At 41.5% G+C, this 22,323-nt stretch overlaps 1 protein-coding gene across 5 annotated transcripts in view; it reads left to right on the top strand.

Moving 5' to 3' along the window:
• Positions 1 to 15,844: 15,844 nt before the first annotated feature.
• The window catches only part of DNAAF9 (dynein axonemal assembly factor 9), a 114,482-nt gene continuing 108,003 nt past the window's right edge, over positions 15,845 to 22,323 (top strand). For 4 of the 5 annotated variants that reach the window (XM_045528982.1, XM_045528985.1, XM_045528981.1 and 1 more), the window contains exon 1: positions 15,870 to 15,989. In XM_045528982.1, the coding sequence (XP_045384938.1) occupies positions 15,907 to 15,989 (83 nt within the window). In that variant the 5' untranslated portion in view covers positions 15,870 to 15,906. Of the gene's footprint in view, positions 15,990 to 22,323 lie in introns of all 5 variants that reach the window. The other variant, XM_045528980.1, reaches the window with a different exon arrangement.

The raw sequence follows: 22,323 nt of genomic DNA, 5'->3' as shown, positions 1-22,323 counted from the left end.
CTTGTGGCCTCTGTTCATCTGTATATGAACTGGAGCTTTGTGTCTATGGGGGGTTTATGGATTGTGATCTCATAGTAAAGGGTTGGATAAGGACCTGCACTTTACTGGGGGGACCCTGTCCCCAGTGTCAGTTTCTATAGCTATTTTTCTCTGGGATGGTCAAAGTCTCTAGATAAGGCTCCTTCTATTGTCTGCCTGGTAAGAGGGGGTTCAGTATAAGTGCAAGGGGGTGGGCGGTAGAGAGTGATGGAATTTTCCTGGCTCAGAGCAGGGGATGATGCCAGGGTCTCTGTTCAGAATGCAGACTTCATGTGACTCCCCAATGTCTGCTTCAGCAGTCTCACCCTTAATGGTGTCTGATCTCCCTAAGCCTAGAATTTTGGGGTCCAAAATTTTGAGATGGCAAACTCTAGTTTTCTGTCCAGGTAGAGGAAAATGGAGACTTTCAACTATGTCCTCCTGTTCTAGCACCAGCCCTCACCCCTGACGTCAGAGCTATGTGGTATCTCCAGTCTCTGAGCCGTTCTGGGGTACCATAGCACAGACTGGTTTTCCTAATGTTGGCTCACCCCATCTCCTTGGCAGAACTGAGAAAACTGAAAGAAATGTTAAAGCAAAATTCTGAAATCAAGAGATTCTGAGCATTTATCAAAATTTTATTTAACTTATTAAGGAAGAACTAGCAGGTAAAGAAGCAGATTTGCCCCAGCTTGAAAAACTGTGTGTGTGTGTGTGTGTGTGTGTGTGTGTGTGTGTACAAACCAACAGAGTTAGAGCTAATGAAAAGAATTCCAAGGACATTTCTAGGTAAGATTAAAGACTGGTTAACCTTCTACTGGGCAATAAAATCCTTGTTTTGAACTATACAACCAAGCTACAAAAACATAGAAACTATTAGTTTCTAAAGTTAAACTATAACTTTGTAGAACCATAAAACTGTCTACTCTTCAGTCATTGTGGAGTAATTAGGTATATTATGGCAATGGAATTTCATTCCCCTGGAGTGTCAGATGGGAGCAAATTCCCAGAATACAAGGTTCTGCTTTTATTCAAACAGGGTTTGAGAAAGTTGTCCCTCAAGATCTCACGAATCAGGCAATGATGCTTTTGTCATTTTTCCAAGTGTAGAATCATTTTCTCTCTATCCCCTATGTCAGGTGAAGATGTCTAAAATATTTATTCTTGACATCACTAGCTCAATCCTGCCTCAGTGTCTATTCTTTTTGTCCTTGTGGATTTTGTCCTTTTTTTTTTTAAAGTTTACTGTTATTTTAGTGAGGTTTAGGGTGGAAGCAAGCATAAATGCAGGAATTCAATCCCCTTTTTTGATCACACTTGTCCTCCTGCTCTCTATTGTCCAAGACTCTCTTAAAATGCCTGACCCATCAGCTTTTTCGGTTTCCTGATGTTGCTATAGATTTATTACTTTCCCTCTTTCATGTCTTTTCTGGATTTCATTGGGAGTTTTTGGCAGGAGAGACAGTGTGTATTCATGTGCTCTATTTGCCATCGTGATCCAGGGCTTTTCCTGAACATATCAAAGAGTGCTCTACCTCTGAGGATGGAAGCCAATGGTTCCTATTGTTTAGGAATAATTTGCTGTTACATTGCAAAAATTAATAGGTATTTGCCTGCTGCAGGCTTTTCAAGGAAAAAACCAAGCATCTCATTTCCAAGCCCAATCTCTCCATTTCTTACTTGCCCCCTCCACCTCCAGAAGACACACTGTCTTTTGCACCAGCCTTCCAAAGAGGAGGAGCCTTTTCACGTTCTAACTATACTGCCGGGTGAGTGTGGGACTACTCTTAATGTAAACCACTCAGATGGTTCCTGTAGCTTTTCAAATTTTAATGGGCAGACTAATGGGCACTGGGTGAACCAGTTATACATCCAGAACCCCGACTCCACTCCCAGAAGAGGGGGAAGGTGCCTCCACTCCCAGAAGAGGGGGAATCTACATTTACAGAGTGCCCCATGTCAAATCTGGGACAATGTCAGCTTCAAATGACTGATGTAGGAATGGATTATAAAATATTGAATAAAAAGGAATCCATGTGTTGATATTGATATTAACCCAAGAAATTTTAACATGGGCAAGTGGGGGTAGAAAAGAAAGCTCTTCTTCATAAAAGAACACCAAGTTGTCAGTGATAGAAATAGAAAAGTCATCATTTTATGACCAGTCTAGTAATAGTTGATTCAGGCAAGAATCAATCAATGGAAGATAAAACCACTGGGATGCAAGGGGCTGGGAAAAAAGATAAGATCTAAGTATCACGCTACAGACTATTCAGGAATTGCAAAGGGGAAAATGTATTTTACCATGGAGAGATTTGATGGTTACCACCTTGACCAAGGGATTACACTTAGCATCACCGTAAATGTGCCAAACTGACTAATGCCATGCACCGAGAAGGACACAACATGACTTAACATTCCTACCAAAAATCTGAATCCAGATTTATTTTTAAGACAATCAGGTCAATTCAGAGCCATGTGCATTATGATGTCATTGTGGTTTTAAAAAGAATGGCTTACTGAAGGGACATGATCAATACTTTGAAACTTTCAGTTCCCTTCTACCATAGCTCCCATATGTTCTAGAAATGGCCAGGGGAGAGTCTTGTATAATCTCAGAATCCTCCATCCTCCCTCTGGAAATGTCACTTGCCGGGACTCTGTTACATGAAAAGAGTGAGCATGCTCTCTGCCTCATTTCTTATGTTTTTGTGAAGTGTGTCTAATGCCAAGGTCACTCTATACTGAAGCTGCTGAAATATACCTTGAGGCCACTTTCTTACATCATAGTCCCAAAGGGACCACTTTAGACTTCTAGCATCTTACCAAAATTTTATGTGACAACTACCCAGTTTCCATTGTTAGCCACTCTATCCCTAGAACTGAGAAGTGGGTGCAGGGTCACTTATCAGAGGAAAGTGGCTTAGTCAGTATTGTCTTGCCAGACTTGCCCTCTGGAGCATGGGAGTCTTATTCTAACTCCCACCCAGTCATCTGGCTCACTCTGGGACTCTCTCACTTGCCCACTTGACACCTTGGAGTTTTATAACACAAAGAAGGGTTCCACGAGACAAGCCAGGGGCCTGTGGATGTAATGGCTGCCAAAGCAGAAAAGGGGGAGGTGACAGATTTAGGGGGCAGCAGCCTCTCTCACCCTCAGGCTCCTCTTTGTTCCTCCAGCCAGAGCTTCTCCTCCTTCATGGCTAGTGAAAGACCAGATCAGAGTAAAATTGTGCACCCGTAGCAAATATTGCTATTTATTTCCTAATATGCTATTCTCCCCTACTTCTTTTACCCAAAAGAAAAACAAACAAGGTAGTTTTGCTGTCCAGAATAAAAACTACATTTCTCACACTCCCTTCTAACAAGGCAGGGCCATATATTATAATTAGGTTCCAGACACCAGATGAAGACAGACATATCACATGGAAGTTTCCAGGAATCTTCCCTAAGAGACAGCTGGTGTCACTCTTTGCTTCTTCTTTGCCCTTTCCTCCATCTTGCTGGCTTGAATGTATATGTGATGGCTGGAGCAGGAACAGACATTTAGGACTGTGACGTGACCTAGGGAATGAAGGCCACCAGGGCCACAGTTAAAACGGAGTCTCTGGTTCCTGAGGTCACTATGAACCATAACTGCCATACTTTCAACATGGGGAAAATATATAGTCCTCTACCTGGTTCAAACTACTGCTTTTTTTTCCTTTTTTAGAGACAGGGTTATGCTCTGTCACCCAGGCTGCAGTGCAGTGGCACTATCATAGTTCACTGTAGCCTTGAACTCCTGGGATCAAGTGATCCTCCTGCTTCAGACTCTGGAGAAGCTGGGACTATAGGCACAAGCCAGCAAGCCCAGCTCAAACTACTGTTAATTGACTTTTTCAGGGTACAGCTTACAGAGTAATATAATCCTAAGCAATCCAAAATTCAAACCAGATTGCAAATAGAATTCAAGAACCCGCTACACATCCATTGAGGAGATAGCAGTGTTCATTTCTCAACATTGGTTATTATTTTTTTAGGATAGGTCAATTTAATAAGCAAAAAGGCATCTTATTGTTTCCATTTTCCTTTTCCAAGTGTGTGATCAGGTTGAATGTATTTCCATCTCTTCGTGGGCCACCTATATGTCTACCTTTTTAAATCATCTGTTTGTATCATTTGGGCATTTTCTACATTGGTGTTTACATTTTTGTAGTGATTTGGGGGTGTTCCTTCTTTATTTGAAAAAATTTCAATACGCTGATAAAAACAAAGGCCAATATAACAAACATCTGGGTGCCAGTCATCCAAATGAACAAATGTTGATATTTTGTCATATTTGTGTTAAACCTTTTTTAAAAAAATAAAACACTGCCGATGAAGATGTACTCACCAAGTTCACCTTCCCAGTCTAAACAACCACTCTCCTGTTTTTATACTTTTGCTGCGATGCACATAGTATTGTTTTGGTTATGTTTATTTTAATTTACATTAATGGTGTCATATTGCAAATATTCTTTTGGAGCTCAACATTGTATAACTATTCCATATTTGATTCATATTTTACATTTGATCTCCTCTTGATGGATATTAAATTCTTCCCCCTCCAATTTTACTATTACAAACAATGTGGCATAAACATCTTCAGACCTGCTCTACATGTTCCTATATGCAAGAGTTTCTTTAGAAGTGGAATTACTGGGTTATAGGGACATATATGTGTCTTCTACTTTAGTAGATATTACTAAGTTGCTGTCCAAAGTGGTTATACCAGTTTATACTCCCCAAAAAAGTATATGAGAGTTCCCATTTTTCCATATCCTGGCAACATTAAATAATGTCAAGCTTAATTTTTCCCCCCAATTAATGGGGGCAATGCTATCTCATTGTTTAACTTTTCTTTTCCCTCATTACTAATGATGTTGAGCATATTTACATATGTTTATTGAGTTTCTTCATCTGTGAATTGCTAATTCTAGTTGTTTTTTAAAATAAATTTTATTGTGTATATTTAAAGTATACAACATGATGTTATGAGATATATATATAATAAAATGATTATTATGTTGAAACAATTAACAGAGCCATCATCTCACTCATTTTTCCCCCTAGTGGCAAGAGCAGCTATAATCTCTTTTTGCAAAAATCCTGAATGCAATACACTATTATTAACTATAGTTCTCATGTTGTACCTTATATCTTCAAACTTGTTCATCCTACATATCTGCTACTTTGTATCCTTTGACCTACATCTTCCCATTTTCTCCCCACCACCCCCTCCCTGGTAGCCACTGTTTTATTTTCTATCTCTGTATATTTGACCTTTTTTTTTCCCCCCAGATTCCACATATAAGTTAGATCATGCAATATTTTTCTTTTTGTATCTAGCTTATTTCCCTTAGCACAATGTCCTCCAGGTCCATCCATGTTGCGACAAATGGCAGGACCTCCTCCTTTTTAAGGTTGACTAATATTCCATCATGTATATATATACCACAGACTTTTTTATCCATTCATCTGTTGACAGACACCTAGGTTGTCTCCATACCTTGGCTATTGTGAATAATGCTGCAATGAACATGGGAGTGCAGATATCTTTATGAGGTGGTCAATTTTAATTCTTTGTGCATTTTTATATTGGGATGTTTGTCATTTTTATTGTTTTTTTGTTTTTTATTTTGAGACAGAGTCTCGCTTTGTTGCCCGGGCTAGAGTGAGTGCCATGGCGTCAGCCTAGCTCACAGCAACCTCAAACTCCTGGGCTTAAGCAATCCTACTGCCTCAGCCTCCCCAGTAGCTGGGACTACAGGCATGCGCCACCATGCCCGGCTAATTTTTTCTATATAGATTTTTAGCTGTCCAGATCATTTCTTTCTATTTTTTCAGTAGAGACAGGGTCTCACTCTTGCTCAGGCTGGTCTCGAACTCCTGACCTCGAGCTATCCACCTGCCTCAGCCTCCCAGAGTGCTAGGATTACAGGCGTGAGCCACCGTGCCTGGCCCATTTTTATTGTTTTATAGAAGTTCTTTGGCACATTCTGGTGGCAATATTTATTGCAAATATCTTCTCTCAGTGTGTGGCTTGTCTTTTTAAACAAAAGTTTTATTGAGATATTCACGTACCATAAAATTCACCCATTTATAGTGTACAATTCAGTGGCTTTTAGATATAATCATGGAGTTGTGCAAGCATCACTACAATCTAATTTTAGATCATGACCATCACCCTCAAAAGAAACCCCATACTTATCTGCAGTCACTCCCCATTCCCCCTCTTTCCCTAATCCCCTGGCAACTGCTAATCTAGTTTCTGTCTACAGATTTGTTTATTTTGGCCCTTTCATTTAAATGCAGTCATAGACTACGCAGCCCTTTCAACTGGTTTCTTTCCCTTAGCATAATGTTTTCAAGTTGTATCGATGTTATAGCATGGATGGTCAATTTGGCTGTACTTTGAGTTTTGATTTGGTCATAAATATCAGTCTTTAGATTTCTTATTTTTCTTATTTATTTATTTATTTTTAAAGACAACTGTCACCCAGGCTAGAGTGCAGTGGCCGAATCATAGCTCACTATAGCTTTGAACTCCTTGGCTCAAGTGATCCTACAGCCTCAGGTTCCAGAGCAGCTGGGATTATAAGGCACAAGCTACCAGGGCTGGCCTTGATTTTTCTTTCTTATTTAAGAAATCCAAGGCCAGGTGAAGTGGCTCACACCTGTAATCCTAGCACTCTGGGAGGCTGAGGTGGGCGGATTGTTTGAGCTCAGGAGTTCGAGACCAGCCTGAGCAAGAGTGAGACCTTTCCCCCCTACTAAAAATAGAAAGAAATTATATGGACAGCTAAAAATATATATAGAAAAGTTAGACGGGCATGGTGGTGCATGCTTGTAGTCCCAGCTACTTGCGAGGCTGAGGCAGGAGGATTGCTTAAGCCCAGGAGTTTGAGGTTGCTGCGAGCTAAGCTGACGCCACGGCACTCTAGTCCGGGCAACACAGTGAGACTCTGTCTCAAAAAAAAAAAAGAAAGAAATCCATCACTTTCCCTAAGACATAAAGATATTCCCTAATAATTTCAAGTGTTTGTTTTTCTTATTTAAATTATCTACAGTTTATTTTGTGCATAAGGTCACACAGGGACTTAAAGATTTTTTTGGCTGGGCGCAGTGGCTCATGCCTGTAATCCTAGCACTCTGGGAGGCCGAAGCAGGTGGATCGCTTGAGGTCAGGAGTTCAAGACCAGCCTGAGCAAGAGTGAGACCCCCCATCTCTACTAAAAATAGAAAGAAATTATCTGGCCAACTAAAATATACATAGAAAAAATTAGCCGGGCATGGTGGCGCATGCCTATAGTCCCAGCTACTGCAGAGGCTGAGGCAGTAGGATCACTTAAGCCCAGGAGTTTGAGGTTGCTGTGAGCTAGGCTGACGCCACGGCACGCACTCTAGCCCGGGCAACAAAGTGAGACTCTGTCTCAAAAAAAAAAAAAAAAAAAAGATTTTTTTTTCACATGGATAGTGAGTTGTTCAGCACTACTTACTGACTAGTCCACCAATTCCCTTCCTGACTTGTAATGCCTCATTTATTATACAACAAGGTCCCATAATGTTTGGGTCTGTTTACTTCTCCCTGTGCCATTATGATAGTTTTATAGTAAATCTTAATTACTAATAGTTTTACAATAAATCCTGCTATTTGGTAGGGAAAGATAACTCTTCCTGTTCTTTCCCACAACTGACTTTGTTATTAATGAACTTAGGGATCATTTGTTGTTGTTGTTTTTTAGACAGAGTCTTGCTCTGTCGTCCTGGGTAGAGTACAGTGGCATCATCATAGTTCACTGCAGCCTCAAACTCCTGGGTTCAAGCAATCCTCCTGCCTCAGCCTCCTGAGTAGTGGTTGCACGTGTCATGACGCCCAATTAATTCTTCTATTTTTAGTAGAGTCAAGGTCTCGAACTCCTGAGCTCAAGTGACCCTCCTGCCTCGGCCTCCCAGAGTTCTAGGATTACAGGCATGAGCCACTGCGTCTGACCAGGGATCAGTTTTTCAAGTTCCATTAAAAATATCCTGTTAGAGGCCAGGTGTGGTGGCTTACGCCTGTAATCCCAGCACCTTGGGCAGCCAGGTGGGAGGATCACTTAAGGCCAGGAGTTCCAGACGTAGGCAACATAGTGAGACCCCATCTCTATAAAGAATAAGAAAAATTAGCTGGGCATGGTGGCGTATGCCTGTAGTCCCAGCTACTCGGGAGGCTGAGGCAGGAGGATCACTTGAGCCCAAGAGTTTGAGGTTGCTGTGAGTGAGGCTGATACCATGGCACTCTAGTCCTGGGCAACAGAGTGAGACTCTGTCTCAAAAAAAAAAAATTGCAAGCAAAATATTCCAAAATAAAGAACTCCTTTAACTCAGTAATAAAACACAAATAACCCATTTTTTAAAAATGTGCGTAACACTTGAAAAGCACTCCATGACAGAAGATATCCCGATGGTAAATAAGAACATGAAAAGGTGCCCAACATCATTAGTCATGAGGGAAACACAAATTAAAATCATAGTGGGACACAACTGCATTCACAGGAGAACCACTAAAGTTAGAGACTGACACGGCAACATGTTGGTAGGGATGCGGAGCAACTGGAATTCTCATATACTACTGATGTGAGTGTAAAATGGGGCACAAACGCTTTGAAAAACTGTTTGATCGTTTCTTATAATGATAAACATACATGTACCATATAACCCAGCAGTTCTACTCCTAAATATTTACACAAGAAAAATGAAAATATATGGCCATGCAAAGACTTACACATGAATGTTTATAGGAGTTTATATATAACAGCCTCAAACTGGAAACAGCTCAAAGGCCCATCAACTAGTAAATAAACAAATTACATTATGTCCAAACTATAGAATGCTACTGATCAATAAAAGTAAACAAACTACTGATACATATCACAAAATGAATGAATCTCAAAATCATTACATTGATTACATTTATATAAATGTCAAGAGCAGACATAACTAATGTATGGACAAAGAACTAACGTATGGACAATAAAATCAAATCCGTGGAGTGGTTGCCTAGGGCTGGGATGGGGAATTTGGCTGCAAAAGGGTCTCAGAGAACTTTTGTGTGTGTGTGTGTGTGTGTGTGTGTGTGTGTCTGTTATTATTATTTTAAATTGAGGGTCTCAGAGAACTTTCTATGGGCATGGCAATGGACCTAATTGTTGGGGCAATCAATCGCTCTACAACTGTGTATGTTTGTCAAAAAAATTTTTATCAAGTAAAATGAAATATACATTTTTATTTTTCATATTATTATAAGGAAATTATGCCTACATAAAAAGATTATTACACATTATTATTCTTATTATTTCTAGAGATGGGGGTCTCACTATGTTGCCCAGACTGGTCTTGAACTCCTGGGCTCAAGGCATCCTTCTACCTCAGCCTTCCAAATAGTTGGGGCTACAGGCGTGAGCCACTGCTCTCAGCTCAGATTATTTTTAAAAGATCCTTGTTAAATAGATTACATGCAGTATCTCAGATCACCCACGAGTAGGGTTGCCAGATTTAGCAAATGAAAATACAGGGGCCCAGCTGAATTTCAATTATAGCTAATTGCTTATGCATATGTATGTTGGTAAAAAAAGAAAAAATATTACATAGGATATACCCTAAAAATATATTTTTTATTTGTAGAATATAAATTATAAGTATCTGAATTATATATTTATTTAATTTTTTTTTTTTTTTACCATTTTAGTTAACAGTTTCTTGTTTTTGGCATTGCTCATAAAATTCCTTGCAGATATAATCTATATTCATTTTCATTGCAACATAGTTTCCCCAGTGGTCACTTCTAACTTATTTTATTCTTTTGTCCATTGAACATTCATTAATTAGAAAACAATGTTCAACATTAGTATTATGAGCCATATGCTGAACATGTTCTAGGATATAGTTAACTGTGAGAACTGCTTTTCAAATTTGGTTTGTTGAAGCAAATACCATCTTTCACGGCATGACTTGCTTCTCCATTCTTCAGGATTGTGTTGCATCTCTTAATCAACAACTTTAAAAAATGCTGTCCTTTGATAGAAAACAGCATTATCATCAATTTTTATTCCTTTCTACTTTAAACATGATGAACACTTGTTCACATGCTAGAAGAATAATTAGTAATATCAATATAAAATAATAAAATTCTTCATGGGATGAAATTCATTTCAAAAGATAGTCATAACAAATACCGTAATGATTATTCACTTCAATCAGAATTTCTTTTCTTGTTCATAAGTAATGTTCCTATTAAGAACAGCCTTGGCCAGGAGCGGTGGCTCACACCTGTAATCCTATCACCTGGGAGGCCGAGACGGGTGGATCATTTGAGCTCAGGAGTTCGAGACCAGCAAGAGCAAGACCCTGGCTCTACTAAAAAAATTGATAGAAATTAGCTGGACAGGCGGGCGCGGTGGCTCATGCCTGTAATCCTAGCACTTTGGGAGGCCGAGGCGGGTGGATCGCTCAAGGTCAGGAGTTCGAGACCAGCCTGAGCAAGAGTGAGACCCCCCGTCTCTACTAAAAATAGAAAGAAATTATCTGGCCAACGAAAAATATATATAGAAAAAATTAGCTGGGCATGGTGGCACATGCCTGTAGTCCCAGCTACCCGGGAGGCTGAGGCAGTAGGATCACTTAAGCCCAGGACTTTGAGGTTGCTGTGAGCAAGGCTGACGCCATGGCACTCACTGTAGCCCGGGCAACAGAGCGAGACTCTGTCTCAGAAAAAAAAAAACAACATTAGCTGGACAACTAAAAATATATAGAAAAATTAGCCAGGCATGGGGGTGCATGCCTTTAGTCCCAGCTACTCAGGAGGTTAAGACAGTAGGATCACTGGAGCCCAGGAGTTTGAGGTTGCTGTGAGCTGACGCCATGGCACTCTAGCCCTGGGCAACAGAGTGAGACTCTGTCTTAAAAAAAAAAAAAAAAAGAAAGAAAGAAAGAACAGGCTTGATACTTAAAGGGATAAATTTTTCTTCCTTTTAATGCATTGAACACTTCCCTCAAGCAATGGAGTACTTCAATAAACTGCTCTTTTTTCAGTTTGCAAATCCTATTGCCAGTAAAGTTTTCCTCAATGGATTATTTAAAAGTCAGTAAGAATTTTGGGTGCCTTTTCTTTAGAATTAAAGTATGATTTCAGTGCTTCAAATAAACTGAAGATTCTCTCCATTTCATATGTTAAAGAAAGCTAAGAGGTTTTTGAATACAAGAGAATTGAGAAATACTGAACACCAACAAAATCACAAAAATCTCTTAATTGTTCATTTTGAACGGTATAAATGCTGACTCAAGAGAGCAATTTCATGATAATTGCTTCAAAGCCAACAAAAAGGACATCATATGTTGTTTGAACAGCATTACACAGAATATGAGCAGGACAGTCAACAGCTTCTATAGAATCATTCAAGCTGTACTTTAACTTAGAATAAACTTTGTGCAAACATCACTAAAATTATATTTGTATTATCTCCACCAAAGCAACACAATTTTTTCTATTAACTCCCAACTCAATAGGAAAATCTCTGCAAAAATGTGCTCTTGTTTCTGAAATCTCATCTGGAAGGGATTTTACCCAAAATATCCTTATAAGCAAGCCTTTTTCACAAGAAAAATATTGCACAGGGAAAAGGAAAATTTTTCTGCATTGTGATTACCTGCATCCATGGCTATGCTATACAAAGCGCAGGCATTTAGAACTTTGACAATCACTGCAACAGTACTAAATGGAGTTATTAAATTTTAAATTATTGCAGTAGGTTTTGTCCTGGCATTTGAAAAGTTGCTTGCAATTTTGGAATTAGAAAAAACTTCTGGTAGCAGTATGTTCAAAGAGTCATTTGAGCTGAAAGACCGATAACAACATACAGTGTGGGAGGGCACTACAACTTCTGTTGTGATTATTTTATCTTCTTCATCCAAATCTCTCTTAATTAAAAATTTGTTATTTTATCATTTCCTTTTTTTTTTTTTTTTTAAGAGACAGAGTCTTACTCTGTCGCCCAGGCTGAGGTGCAGGGGCATGATCATAGCTCACTGTAGACTCGAAATCCTGGGCTCAAGCAATCCTCTGGGTTTAGCCTCCCAAGTAGCTGGAACTACAGGTACACACCACCAAGCATGGCTAATTAAAAAAAAATTTTTTTGTAAAGATAGGGTTTTGTTGCCCAGGGTGGTCATGAACTCTTAGCCTCAAATGATCCTCCTACCTCGGGTTCCCAAAGTGCTGGAATTACAGGCATGAGCCCCTGTGCCTGGCTAAAAATATGTTATCACTTCCTCTAGTACCTGTTGAAGAAATCACACATCTTTTATGCTTAGCTGTTAGTATATACTAATTTATATCTAACTTTCCACCATTTTCAATATTGAATAAACACCTGTATACCATACAAAGAGCTGCACATGGACTTTTCCCTCATTTAATAAATGTGCATGGTTCAGAAAATTCATCATGAAATTCACTCTTGCATTGTGGCATTTGGGGGATCAAATATACACAAATAAAAAAGTAGGTAACAATTGATTTTCAATGATAGTATCAAGACAAATCAACGGGAAAGAATCATCTGCTCAAGAAATGATGCTGATACAACTGGATAGCCACATGAAAAAAAGAACAAAATTAGATGCCTACCTCACACAATATATTAATACAAAAATAACTCAAAATGGATCAAAGACTTAAAATGTAAGAGCCAAAACTATTAAACTCTTAGAATAAAACAGAAGTCCTCATGACCTTAGATTAGGTGATGGTTTCTTAGTTATAACACCTAAAGCATAAATAACAAAATAAAAAATAAATTGGCTATCATCAAAATTTAAAGGTTTGTGCTTCCAAGGACACTATCAAGAATGTAAAGAGACAGCCCACAGAATGGGGGAATATTTTTTCAAATCATATATCAGATATACAATGACCCTTTGCAACTTAAGAGGACAAATAACCCAATTAAAAAAATGGGCAAAAAATCTGAACAGATGTTTCCCCAAAGAAGATATACAAATGGCCGATAAGCACATGAAAAGATGTTCTACATCATTAGCTATTAGGGAAATGCAAACCAAAACCACAATGAGATACCCCTTCATACTCACTAGGATAGCTATAATCAAAAAGATAGTAAGTGTTGGGGAGGATGTGGAGAAATTGGAACCGTTATAGTTTCTGGTGAGAATTTAAATAGGCGCAGTCAATTTGGAAAACAGTTTGGCAGTTCCTCAAAAGGTTAAACATAGTTACCATAGCATCCAGTATTCCATCCCTAGGTTTATACCCAAGAGAACTGAAAACATATGTCCACACAAAAACTTGTACACAAACATTCACAACAGCATCAGCTAAAAAACATAGCAAAAAATTAGAAACAACCTGAATGTCCATTAACTGATAAATGGATAAGCAAGATGTGGTATATCCATACAATAGAATATTATTCAATCATGAAAAGGAACAAAATTCTGATACATGCTACAACATGGATAAACCTTATAAGCATCATGCTAAACAGAAGAAACCAGTCACAAAAGACCACATATCATATGCAATGTTCAGAATAGGCAAATTCATAGACGGAAAGGTTAGTAGTTGTCTAGGGCTGAGGTGGCTGGAGAGAAATGGGGAATGACTGCTAATAGGTACAGGGTTTCTTACTGGGGTGATTAAAAAATGTTCTAAAATTGATTGTGGTGATGGTTGCAGTTGTGCATATACATATTGAGTGGTTTTAAAAATTGATAATAGGAAGCATAGCATTGAATTGAAAAACTTGCATTTGATAAATCTCATGGTTTTGTCATTGCATTTGTCACAAGCCCAAATTCATACCTAATGGTAAATGGCAACTGAATCTAGAAAGAATTGTGAACTTTTAAGTGCAAAAAACGATAAATTGAACTCAGTTAGCTGATGCAAAAAAAAAGGTGAATTTCTGTCTTGCAAGGGAGAGCTGTACTTGCTTATAAGGCACAGCCTTTATGAACAAAGCCAGAGCTGACCATATACAAGGTTTTGGGAAGCCTGGCCTTCAGGGATTGGTGGTCTTTCAGAAGCAGAAATGTTTAGCGATTGATAGACTCTCAGTTGTGTTAGTGTGGTACGGTAGCTGAGGACTGGCTGAGTTTCAGAAGCCTGGTCACTGGTTGACTAGGTATTGTCTAGAAGCATAGAGCTGACAGTGTTTGGCTGACTTTCAGAAGTTGGGGCTGTCATTGATTTACTAACTTTCAGAAGTATAGTTACCAAAGTGAAGCTGATGTTGACTGGCTGATTTTCAAAAGCTTAAGCCCCTGGGAGTGAGGGTGTCACTGATTGCCTGATTTTCAGAGCATGTATACCGATGAGAAATTATTATATCTCTAAATAATGGTGATAACTTGTTCAAGACTTGGAACTTGAGCCAAAAAAGTCTTTTCCTTTCTTGAATATGAAAAACAAGTACTTTAAATTCCTACTCCCTTCTTTTGGTCTTTCTTCAGCTAAACCTACAGGAGACACCACAGGGATGGATTGCCCAGATCTTTATTTGTGGAGGTAGGATTTTTTTCAGCTACTGTTGTCATTTAAGTGATTTAAGCACCAATGACTGTGGCAGAAAAATAGTTCTAATCATTGTAAATTATTGTAAAAAGATGAATACAGGACCAGACACAGTGGCTTATGCTTTTAATCCCAGCACTTTGGGAGGCCAAGGGAGGAGGACTGCCTGAGGCCAGGAGTTCTAGACCAGCCTGGGCAACATAGCGAAAGCCCATCTATAAAAAAATAAGAAAAATTAGCTGGGCATGGTGACGCATGCCTGCAGTCCTAGCTACTCGCGAGGCTGAGGCAGGAGGATCGCTTGAGCCCAGGAGTTGGAGGCTGCAGTGAGCTATTATTGCACCACTGCCCTCCAGCCTGGGTAAGAGACACCCTGGATATTTAAAATAATAATAATAATAAAGGATGAATACAGGACATTTTAAGGCTTCTTGACAAGGTCAATATAGGATGCAGGATAAAATCACTAAATACGTTCTGTGCATACAGAGGACGCCTGGCAATCTATCAGTGAAGTATTTCTGCCATTTTACACACGAAAAGACTGAGGCTTGGTAGCATTAAGTTTCTTGTCCATGGCCCCACAGTCGGAAACGGGTGGAGCCAGGACCTCAACAGTAAAGACCAGGGGTCCTCCGGGATCCTGTAAACCCCTAACGCCCATGCCCTGCGCAGGGCTGGGTGCGCACTGTTAACTGGAGGCCTGCTAGTCATTGGCCGAATGTTTGAAGGGTGCGTGCACGACTGATGAACGGGAGGTGAGGAGACAGCAGCGACGCACTCGCCCACGAGACCGGGGAAGCGAGCCGGGAACGGGGGAAGTGCGCGGGATCCAGCTGCAGCGGCGGAAGTTTTCGCAGAAGGCCGGGGCCGGCGGAGCGGGGCGGGGCTGGAGCCAGGCCCCGCCTCCGGGCGCGCCCGTGTGCGTGGCTGGGGGGCGCCGCGCGGAGTCCCACTGCGTGATGCGGCACCTGAGGACGGGGCAGAGCGGCGCCGCATTAACCCTCACCCCCGGGACCCGCGCTCCCAACGTCCAGCCCAGCCGCCTCGCAGCTCAAGGAGGGCGCAGCCCTACGGCAGTGTGCCAGCCCCCAACCCCCAAACCGGCCCCGGCCCCCGATCCGCGCTCCTTGCGCGCGTCCGGCCCCGCCCCCGGCCCCGACGTGCCCCCGCGCGCCGCGCCCCCTCCCACCCGGCACACCCCGCCGCGCCGCCCGGCCGCCGCGGGCCTGGAGCCGCCCGGCGGGCCTGAGCGACCCTCGCAGCGGCACGGTCCTGCTCCGCCGCCCGCCGCCATGGACGTGTACCCCCCGCGCCGGCTGGGGCTGCCCCGCGCGCGCTCCCCCGGAGGCTCCAGCCGCGGGTCCCCCTCCGTCAGGTACGCGGGGCCGTGGCCGCAGAGGGGCGGCCGGGTGGGGGATGCGGGTGGTCGGGGTCCGGCGACGCCTCCCGCCGCAGGGCGTGGCCCGACATGGCTTCCTCGCGGACAGTTCTTTCGTAAACGGCTCCTGGAGGAACATTTTCCCAGGAACGGCGCCCTCTGCAGAGGCTCCACGATGGCTCCCCTCTAGACAACCCCACAACGGTTCCCTGTGACGACTCCCTATTATGACAGTCCCACCGCCATAGAACGTCTCCCCAAGGAAAGATTCCCCTATGGAGAATCCCACCGTGACTTCCTTTGGAATAATTCACTTGCCTTCCCCATGCAATGTTTCCCCCAGAACCGGCTACTTGTAGACGACCCCCGCCCCCCACACAATAGCTCCCTTATGTAGAAACTCAAATGGGTTTTCCTCAGCAACGGCTTACTTATAAAGCTCCCTACTGTAGGTCTGTGGAGCCTTTGCCCTTTACTACGGCTTCCTTAACGAGCACCCCCCCCCTCCCCTACATACACACAACTGACAGCGTCTCCCCTATGGCGCGTTTCCCCACCTCCCCCTGCCCCAGCCTGCATCGTGACGCGCTCCCTCGCTCCACAATGGGGAGCTCCGGTTGCGGGGAGGCGAAGTCATTGGGGGCGCAGGAGGGAAAACTAACTGGATGAAGAGGGGAAGGAGGTTTAGAACCCCCGAAAGCGGCAGACGCCAGCCCCCTGAGGCCAGAGGCAGAGCCTTGGTTGGGAGGGGGGCTGTGATTGAGGGGGAAGTCCCCCCCTTCTGATTGAGGAAGATCCGTTTCCGATTTCTGCTCCCTGTGCCTTTGGTGCTGACCTTGGTATTCTGGGCATTGTTTGTGATGGAGCTGGTATGGGGCCCGGAAGCAGAGTGTGGAGGTTGGAATGATGGAAGGGTTGCAGCAGAAACCTTTGAGAAGGAGGGAGAGCGAGCGAGCTTTGGTACCGAACTGTCATTAAAGCGGAAGAGAGATTTTTTTGTTTGTTTGCGTTTTCTTTTTTCCGGACACTTAACAAAGCAAATATGGTATTGTTCCCTTGAAAGGATGTTGTCAACTTACGTGTTAGAATAGCTTTTTTCCTATAGTATTGTTATGGTACTTAAAGGCACTTTTTGCTTGTCAATCTGTTTTTTGGGGTTCTTTGTTTAACTAGACCAACTGCATGGAGACCAAGAATGAATTCTTAGAACCTTATTTCTCTTTTACTTCCCTGCATTCCTTCCCACACCTTAGCGACTAATAATTGTTGAATGAACAAGGGATAGGGAAGGTGGGGCTAGATACCAATGAAACTTAGCATTTAGGAAGCCTAATTTGCTTCTAATTTGGCAGGTGACATTGTTTGAACTCCTGCTCTGCCCTTCAATGTAATTCCTTGTGAGCTTTACGGTCCTAAGTGTTTAATTGCTTATGGTAACCGTCTCCAGTGCTTCCCAGCGTTTTCTGCCAGTTCTCACTGTCTGAAACAGAAGGTGTTTGAACTTTGTATAGAAATTGCGCAGGATACTTTAGAACTTGGAGCAGCAATGCGTTAAATCTAGGCTTTGTGCAGACTTGGGGTTTATCTCAGATCATCTTGAGCTTAGGAATCTTGATTTATGTCTTTGAAACTTTTAGAAAAAAAATCATTTTTCCCATAAAATCCATCTCTTAACCACTGCCTTTTTTGTTTCTAGTAGCATGGTGGTGTGCTTTTTATGCATTTTAAAGGTAGTGTTTTTATGTTGAAAGGAAGTATGCTGGCTAACTTTCCTAATCATACCCAAATTCCACTTCTTCCATCCAGTGGTTTGAATGAAACTTGTTAGATTTCAGACAAAGGGTAGTGCAAAGGACTCCAAGGCCTGGCTGTTCCATACCTTTGGTGAACAAATTTGCTGAGGGTTTCCTTCCTTTCCATGCCTCTACATAATTGAACATGCTTTTCTTGTCTATTCAAGCCTTTCCCTCACTTTTGACATTGAACATTTCTAGCAGGTTTGGCCTCAGTACTTTCCTGTCCCATATTTGGCTTCTTTGCTGCTCTCTGACTCCTGAGTGAGGAAAGAGGCAGGCCTAACTGGTGAAGTTACATTCCTACCATCCATAGATAGTATTTTGCAAGTGTATGGTTCTCTTCTAGCGAGGGAGTTCATTTTCAGAGATGGAGAATGAAGATCAGGAGCTAAAACATTATTGCTCAGAATTAGAAGCTTGTTTTTAAGGATATGATAGTCATCAGTGCTGTCTATCAAAGAGTTTTGGTTTCTGTCTCATGAGCATGTAATAGAATTGTACTTGCTTCCCCTTTAAAGTTGGGTATGGCCTTGTGAGTTGCTTTTGTTCAGTGAAATGTACATAGGAATAATGTGTAGCCTTTCATGGTAAAAGCTTCTGGTATATAATTTGCCACTCTTGCCTTCTGTCATGGTGGCTGTTGGTGCTCGAGATGGTCCCAGACTCCATCAGTCTGGGACCCAGAGTAAGCTTCCAGGTGATCTATGTATGTAGAGTGAGCAAGAAGTGAAGTGCCACTGGGATTTTATATTATATTATATCAAGATATAATCTAGCCTCTCTGAACTACTACTAATGAACCAATGGAAATCTAGCTGAAATATACTTTCCTATTTCAAAATCTTTTTCTACAGAGGGATCTGTTTCTGCTTGGGACTTGTTTAACAGTTTAAATTTCACTACCTCTTTATGCAAATAATTCAACATGCACTGTTAAGTGCTGTGGATTCAAATAAACAAGGCAGTCCCCTGCCCTCAAAGAGCTCTTTTGTAAATGTAAATATATGAAAACAGTAAAAATCGTAATACAGAATGGTGAGAAATAAATGCTGAGGAAGAACTAGGACTGAGGGAACAATAATGTCGGAAGGCCTAGTCAGTTTTGGCCTCAGCTGTTGGAAGATGGAGTTGCCATTTGTTAATATTGGGAACACTGGAAGAAGAGCAGATTTGTGGAGAGAATAGAGTTCAATTTTGGTCTTGTTCATTTTAAATTGTCTAATAGATATTCAAATGGAGATACTGGATAGGCAGTTGGATAGATCAGTCTGGAGTTCAGAAGGGAGATTGGGGATGGAGATGTCATTTACATGCTGATGACTGCCAATTTTTTATTTAAAGCCATGAGACTAGACCAGGCATTGTGGGGCCTATGATCCCAGCACTTTGGGAGGCTGAGGTGGGAGGATCACTTGAGGCCAGGGGTTTGAGACCAGCCTGGGTAACACAGTGAGACCCTGTCTCTACAAAAAATAAAATTAAAAAAGAAAAAAGAAAAAGGAAGCCACGAGACTAGATAGAGTTCCAGAGAGCAAATGCAGGTACAAAAGAAGACTAATGTCCAAGCCCTGGTTTATCACATGTGTAAACTGAGGAGAGTGAGAAGGTTCCCAGAAAAGACGTGCAGCACTGCCTTCCAAATTCTGAGGGAAAATGGTTCCCTATGAGGTAGAAGAAGAATCAAGGTCATTGAAAGCCAAAAGATGGTTGATAGTCTAATGAGGACTAAGAATAAACTATTAGATTTGATAATGTGTAGGTCATTTGTGACCTTGACAAGAACAGTTTTGGTGCAGTGGGTTTAAGACAAAATGAAGCCAGTCACAGTGGTGCATGCCTATAGTCCCGTCTGTTTGGGAGGTTAAGGTGGGAGGAACTCTTGAGTTCAGGAGTTCAAGTCCAGCCTGGACAACATAGTGAGACCCTATCTCTAAAAAAATAATTTAAAAAAATTTTAACAAATAGAAAAGGAGAGGAGAAGAATTAAAGACAGTGAGTACAGATAGTCATAGCGATGATCTTTCAAGCATTTTTATAAGGCAGAGCAGAGTAATGGGGCTGTAGCTGGAAGGTCATGAGGTGTGAAGAAAATTCTTTTTATTTTTAGGTGGACAGACATTATAGCATGTTCATAAATTGATGGAAATGATGCATTAGTAAGGGAAAATTGATGATTAAAGAGAGAGAAGACATACTTGCAGGGATGAAGTCCTTGAGTAGGTAAGAGGGAATGAATGGATCTAGCCCACAAATGGATATGTTGGCTTCAAGCGACGTAGGCACAATGCATACAGTTCTTTGGTGGCAGATTATGTGGACCCAAATGCTGGCAGCATTAGTGGTGGGAGAAAGTGGAAGTTCTCTTCTAATTACTTGTGTATTCTCAGATAAATAGGAAGGAAGGTCTTCATCTAAAAATGAAGAATGGGGAGGTGTTGGGAGTTTGTGGAGAAAGAAGGTGTAAAATTCATCTAGGAGAGTGAAGAAGAATGAGTTGAAGATAAGGAAAGGTTTTAGAATTGCCAGGCAGTACCAAGTGCCTATTTGATGTTTGTTGTAAGTTGAAGGTGAGACCTAGTTAACTTGGTTGTATGCTTTTCCTGCAGCTGTACTGAGCTGCTTGGATGTGAACAATGTGGGAGGGAGTGGCTGGAGTAGGATAGAGGGAGGACAACACCATTGGAAGAGAGGAGTCAAGGCACTGAGAGGTAAAGATTGTGGTGCGTATTGAGATTACCATGAATTAAGGTAGAAGCAGTAGTAGCAAAGAGACAATGATCCAGAAGCTAAACTCTTTACAGAATGAGAAGGACTGAATGACCCAGGGATCTGTAGATGTGTGTAATAAGGAGGGATAGTGGGTGGTTATTGCTTGATGGCATGAAGAAATAAAAAATAAAATTTCTCAGAACCAAAGAACATGAGTGTCAAGATTAAAATAACTCACCAGGAATCCAGCACAATTAATTTAAAAATAACCATGTCAGTATCACATGAGCTTACTCATATATGGAATCTAAAAAAGTTGATCTTGGGCTGGGCATGGTAGGTCACGCCTGTAATCCCAGGTCTTTGGGAGGCAAGGTGGAAGGATTGCTTGAGACCTGGAGTTTGAGACCAGCCTGAGCAAGAGCAAGATTCTGTCTCTACAAAAGATAGAAAAATTAGCTGGACACAGTGGTACACACTTGTAGTCCCAGCCACTCGGGAGGCTGAGGCAGGAGGATCACTTGAGCCCAGGAGATTGAGGTTACAGTGAGCTATGATGATGCCACTGTCCTGTAGCCTGGGAGACAGGGCAAGACCCTGTCTCAAAAAACAAAACAAAAAAATTTTGATCTCATAGAAGTAGAGAGTAGAATGGTGGTTACCAGAGGCTAGGATAGCTGGGGAAGTAAGGAATGGGGAGATGTTGGTCAAAGGATATTTAATTATAGTTAGACAGGGGGAATAAATTCAAGATTTATTGTATAGCATGGTAACTATAGCTAATGATGATATATTGTATTTTTCTAGCACTATAAAGACAAAAGAATATCTACAGATCACATAGGTAAGGTGAGGAATCATAGGATTCTAGCAGAGTTGGAGACTAGAACATAATGGAGCAAAGAGTGCCTTTCGAAAGAAAATAGAATTCTATATCTTGCCAAATTCTCAGGCAGGTGTGAGGAGAGGATGAAGACATTTCACACATTTGTGGTTTCAAAAGTTGACCTCCCACGGACATTTTATTTTTATTTATTTATTTTTTCCCCTGGACATTTTATGAAGAAGCTACTGGAGGATGTGCTTTAGCAAAACAGTCTGATTAAGGGGTTCCTGTGCTGGGGCCCCTCTATACCATGTATCGGTGGGATTTCTTTATTTTCAAGAGATTCATAAGGAAAGACCTTCTTTGTTACCCCTGGAAATTATCAAAGGGCTGGAACCATTTTTATTGCCATTTCCCACATGGCTTCTCCTAGTGCTTAGATCAGTGTCTGGCATTTAGTCAGTACTCAACTAAATAGGAACTGCTATTGTTACCTATTATGAAACGCTGCTTGTACTAATTATTTATTGAATGAATAGAGAATAATTACAGGTGAAGCTGTGGGCTATGTTCAATTTCTTGGGTGTTCAGAGAATTACGAGTCATAGTTTTGAGCTAGGTGGTGAGAAAGTGGTTCTTGATAGTGACACTCTGCAGAGAGCACTTTAATTAAAGCCTCACAGAGGTTGGTTATCTCTTTGGTAATGTTGCCAATACCCTTGGTTCTTTTTGGGGTTTATAGATCTATGGAAGTAATAACTGCAGTTGTAGTACCAATGGTCCATACCTTAAGAAAACTCAAACTGCAAAGCATGCCTATGCCCTCAAATGTCTAAAAATGTGAAGTTTCAGCCTCCAGCTTGCTTGGATGCTGGCCATCGAGGTGGCTATAGAAACAAAAAAGGTATTCTTAGTTAGGCTTTTATGGGTTTATTTCTGATCCAGGGTAGAGGCCTGGGTATCTGCCTTCTTACTTGTGTCTGGGGGGACTGTATACTAA

The sequence above is a fragment of the Lemur catta genome, chromosome 17, assembly GCF_020740605.2.
Source record: "Lemur catta isolate mLemCat1 chromosome 17, mLemCat1.pri, whole genome shotgun sequence".
Classification (NCBI taxonomy): domain Eukaryota; kingdom Metazoa; phylum Chordata; class Mammalia; order Primates; family Lemuridae; genus Lemur; species Lemur catta.
Note: the sequence above shows the minus strand (reverse complement) of the source record. Positions and strands in the feature narration are given on the sequence as shown.